Below are 5277 nucleotides of genomic sequence, written 5' to 3' on the forward strand. Positions count from 1 at the left end.
AGCCCTCCATGGAGAATTCGAAGGTTCAATCATACCTTCATCCAATAGTCGGTTAACCTCAGAGCGAATGAACAGTTCATCGTCAGGGCTATAACGTCGTGATTTCGTAGCGATATGTTTGCAATCGGGTGAGAGGTTAGCAAAAAGAGGCAGTGATTCAACCGTAGCAGCAGGTAGACCGCAGAGGGTGAATGGACCTCGGTTCCCACCGAATGTGACTTCAACTTTATGTTGACCAAGGAAGTCTTGACCTAGCAGCATGTCAGCACATAGATCCGGTGACACCAATATTTTGATTTTTCTTATAAACACTACCCCTGTAATCGATGGATACGTAGCAGTAGCCTCTAGTTGAACAGGTCAGAGAGTTAGATGCTATGGTAATCACAGGATTGTTAGCATGTATCTTCCAGCAATGTGTACGAACTACCAAAGGAGATGTATAGCTGCTCGAACTTCCTGTGTCTCTGAGGGTCTGAAGCGATATTCCGTTCACCTTTATGCTCGTCTCTGAGGGTCTTTATGCTAGTCACCGTGCGGAACAAGCAGTTCGGGATTGCAGCAGTCAACAGGGAAAATATTTAAAATATCGTTCAGCGTGCTTAGCCGCCATGCTACCCGAAGGAAGCAGGAGGGTTGGGATACTGCCAGGTTGCCCAAGCCTAGACAGGGGAAGTCGAGAGGCAGAAATCGTGTTCGAACCACGGACAGGGAAGATAAGACAGAATCCGTTGTGCAGCTTGAGTGATGTTTTTCACAGATTTGGATCGATAAATACGCTGAAAATGACCTGTTTTGTCACGATTTACAAACTGCTTCGCGTGCGGGGTGTTTGGGCCGTGCATGCCTGAAACGACCACAAAAATAACATGTCTGAGAATTGGTTGACGAGAGATAAGGTGTAGGATCAGAAGGGATTGAGTGTGAAGGGGCAACCGTAGATACCTGTGAAGATGCTGTCGCTGCTGAAATGGATATCGTTTGGTTATGCGAGTATGACTGAGCTTGTTTGTGGGCCAGTTCTAATAACCTAGCCAATTCATATGCTTCATTGAGAGTGTTTTCATTTTGAGACTGAAGTCCGTTGGTCAGAGCATTCCGTACACTTTCGTTTTGATGGTCAACGGAGGACACCGCCTTGAACGCACAATTTTTGGCCAAGAATTGAAGCCTCTGAATAAACTGGCCGATATCCTGACTGGTATATCGTTTGCAAGTTTTTAGATGACGATCGTGAATTATATTATTAGGACGAGTGTACAAATTTTCCAGTGTACTGATAGCGGATCCGTAATCTGGACAGTCCGATGAAAATGTTTACAAGTGCGTCCACAAAGTGGATCAAGGTTTCGAGTTTAGTTAGATTAGGCGATTCGACATTGCCCAGAAACGCTTGGAAGTTTCGGAACCAACGCTTTGTGGCGTCTGGAGAATTTGTTCTGTATCGAAATACTCGGGTCATCATCATCATCATCAAAGACAGCAGCTGAAAGTGAAGGCGAAAGCATGGTTGAAACGAAACGATAATGTGAACATAAAGGATAGCCATGACATTCGAGGTTGTGGAGTGTTTTACGTGTTTTAGGGGTTATATTGTTTCTCATTGTCGTGTGCTATAGGAGGTCAATGCACGAACATGCAAGGCTCGGGTCACGTTTGCGAATTTGGGACACCTATGGCGTCAAGGTGGTGTACCGGTTAATCTTAAGGGACGTATTCATCAGGCTACAGTATGGGCTATTTCACTGTACTACTGTGTGAATCGGCCTGTTCGAGCAGTGGAACTGAGTTGTCTCCCGGTCTTCGATAACTGTTATCTCAGAACCACAACTCACATAGCCTGGTGTCGACTCGTCCGTAACGAGGCAATTGGAAAGCGAATATTCTTTTGTGAAACGCGGTTTCCATTGAAGAATGTGTCCAGCAGATGAAGCTGCGTTATTTAAGCCATGTATTGCATATGCCTAGCTATTGTTTGCCGGAGGGAGTGCTGGCCAACGCTCTACCGTAATTAGACGTATGAAAGATATTACGAAAATTCTGGGTGCTATCGTCTCATCTTTCCTTCCAGGGTATGAAGCGGCTAGGCACACAGCCTGGTTGGGGACACTGTAGGCTATGGCTGTTGATCGATATTAATGGCCTTCTTGTTGTCAGTTTCTATCCAGATTGCCTGAATGAGTGTCTAGAAGTGTAGGCACCTTCGAATGATTGTGGTCAGGTGGCACTAAGTCCCTTCCCCGTCTACTTTTATTCTTTTTTCCACAATAAGGCTCTCAAATAAATCATGGATGTACAGCAGCGAAGCATCAGTGTTGAATCGAGATGTCATACTGTCGGTAGTGATGGTGATCGTGAATACCTTATTGGAAACACTAATTCTCATTTCTTTTTTAGCGATGGCAGACGTTATGTTGGCCGAAAAGCGACCTAAGATCACCAATGGACTCACCCACCCACATGCTGTATTGAAGTTTGTTAAGCTATCGGAACATGCAACCACTCCCACAAGAGGGTCTCCACTAGCTGCTGGTTATGACCTCTATGCTGCACACGATACTGTACTTCCTGCCAAAGATAGAGGATTGGTGAAGACAGACATTCAGGTTTGTGAATCAATCAAACTTTCCATGTTCTTCATTTCAATCGTTCCATTCCACGAGGGTCATAGGCGATTACGTCACTCTTGTAACGCAGCCATTAATTATTTCGGTGTTTTTCGCTTCACTTCTAACCAGCTTAGGGCTGGATGCACCATAATCGATGACGAATCCATACTTTGGTTCATTCAAAGCCTTAACTCTAGCATCTGAAGGTTTTTAGTGGACGGCCGGATTGGATGCAAGTGCAACATTTATCTTCCCATAGCTGTTGATTTTTCCGGAATCCTTGTTCTCCAGTGAAATTTAACTTCTGTCCCTGCTCACTTGAGCAACCATCTTTATAACGGAACCTTCAAGCCTCCCAACTTCTCGGCTTTCCTATCATTACCCGACTTTTTCACTGTCCATCGAGTGGTGCTATCGAGACAGGGATGGCAGTACTGATTAGGAACGAAGCCATTGGAAACAAAACCGTGCAGTAATTCTATTGGTAAGCTGATCCAGCTTCCATATTAAACTGAAGAATTTTTTGATGATGGGAAGTAACCTTTGCGAACCGTAAAGTCAGGATGTGTTGAAAGTCAGTGGATGCCCACAAGCAACTTTATCTCCATAAGTTGCAACGTCAGTGTGGATATTTGAGATAGTTCAGAGGTTACGGTGCCGTCTTAAAAACTGGCAGGTAATAATAATGTAACAATCATTCAGCTGTAACACCTTTTCGGTGCCCAGCTGCCATGTCACCCGAAGAAAGCACAAAGGCTGGGATACTGCCAAGTTGCCCAAGCCTAGACAGGGGAAGTCAAGAGGCAGAGGTCAGTAAATCCGCTCTAACCACTTGATTCGTCTCGCTTCCAGTAGAAAGCTCGATTACATCACAAAGAGCAACGAACTCGCCAGAAATTATAGCAACCAGTTGCCCCTCATTATCTTAAGAGCACTGGTTGTCGTTTATCTTGGACATCCGTCTCGCTTCCAGTAGAAAGCATAATGTTAGTAAGCTCGATTACATCACAAAGAGCAACGAGCTCGCCAGAAATTATAGCAACCGGTTGCCCCTCATTATCCTAAGAGCACTGGTTGTCGTTTATCTTGGACGCTCCCATTAAAAGAAATTTCTGAAATACGGACTCAGCACTAGTAGTTATCTCTTTTTGTATGGCCAATGCGAAACTGAACCCCTTCTGTAACGTACATACCACTTGATTGTCTTTCTGGTGAGTTCACTGGGGCGAGATGGCCCAAGTGGTTAGAGCGCGAATTTACTGACCGGAAGGTTCGTGGTTCGAATCCGACCTCCGCCACTCGACTTCCCCTGTCTAGGCTTGGGCAACCTGCCAGTATCCCAGCCCTCGTGCTTCCTTCGGGTGGCATGGCAGCTAGGCACCGGAAGGGTGCTACAGCTGAACGCTGGTGAGTTCACTACCTTGTAGTAGCTAGTCGACGGGTTACAAGGACGCAGGGTCTTGGGAGGCAATTTTTGAACTGACGCATTTGTCTGTATTTATGGTGTTGACCTTTAGGCGATTTACTTCCATCCCTTTGATGTGCAGTAGTTCTGCGGGTGCCGCTCGCGTCGTACGCCAGGTCGCGTCACATGCAAATGGCTGGTAGAGGCCTCCTAGGAGAATACCGTATTTAGTCCAGAACCATTAGTGATTTTGTGCTCTGGATTTTCCGCCACAAGCATTATCTGTTAAGACTTGTTGGCCACGGTGCTTCTTAATCACCCTCTCAGTGCTTTGTAACCATTGTTGGCGTTTCCCTCGCATCACCCCTATACATTTTGGTCTCATTTGGTACCATACTTGCGAAGGCTCCGGGTTGGATAGGAAAGTCCCTCTCAAACCACCGAAGATTAACGAAGATCAGCTTCGTGCTATCCGTATGCTTCAGCGTACCTTGCGTATGCTATGTTTCACTCTTAGTTCGTGCAAAATTATTGTGGAGTCTACAACTATGAGTTATCAGCCGTTTCTCTATTAACTTCTCCTTCACTCAGATTGCACTTCCTGATGGTTGTTACGGTCGGGTAGCTCCCCGTAGTGGCCTGGCTCTCAAGCACGGCATCGATGTTGGTGCTGGTGTGGTCGATCAAGACTATCGTGGTAATGTTGGAGTTGTCCTGTTCAATTTCGGCAACGAGGACTTTCAGGTGAGACCCATATCTGGATTGGCCCAGGCCACTCCACCGTAAACTTGCTTGTACCCTTTCTCCCTTCCTAAGTTTCTCACGCATGTTGTTTGCTGATTTCTTCGGTTGGATTTAATTCCCACTATTCACTTGGCGGGGGGTCTTCGATCTTCGCGAGTAATTCAGAAACAGTGGCCAACTAGTGACATTTAATAGTATAACACTCTTTTGGTGCGGAGCTGCCATCCCACCCGAAGCAAGCACGAGGACTGAGATACTGCTACCCGCTTGACAGTCCACTGACAATGCTGTATTTGAGCACCAATTCATCAGGTCCCGCCTCCAATACGCATCTATCTACCCCACCTCCCCAAACCATCGGTGAACGAAACTGTGGCAGCTACAGCCACTGTACGACAAGTATGTGGTTCTTATAGCTGACAGTGATGATAAGACAGGAGCAGCCGAAATGTAGGGATCGGGTTCGAACCGCAATCATCATCATCATCAAAGACAGCAACATCAGTGTTGCCACTGATG

General features: G+C 46.1%; 1 protein-coding gene across 1 annotated transcript in view; it reads left to right on the plus strand.

The window, feature by feature from the left end:
* Nucleotides 1-2322: 2322 nt before the first annotated feature.
* The window catches only part of T265_11652 (hypothetical protein), a gene marked incomplete at both ends in the record, with an annotated part of 10157 nt that continues 7202 nt past the window's right edge, over nucleotides 2323-5277 (plus strand). The window contains 2 exons of the mRNA XM_009178363.1: nucleotides 2323-2606; nucleotides 4606-4758. Coding sequence (XP_009176627.1) covers nucleotides 2346-2606; nucleotides 4606-4758 — 414 coding nt within the window. The remainder of the gene's footprint in view (nucleotides 2607-4605; nucleotides 4759-5277) is intronic.

Source organism: Opisthorchis viverrini (genome assembly GCF_000715545.1).
Source record: "Opisthorchis viverrini unplaced genomic scaffold opera_v5_538, whole genome shotgun sequence".
NCBI classification, from domain to species: Eukaryota; Metazoa; Platyhelminthes; class Trematoda; order Opisthorchiida; family Opisthorchiidae; genus Opisthorchis; species Opisthorchis viverrini.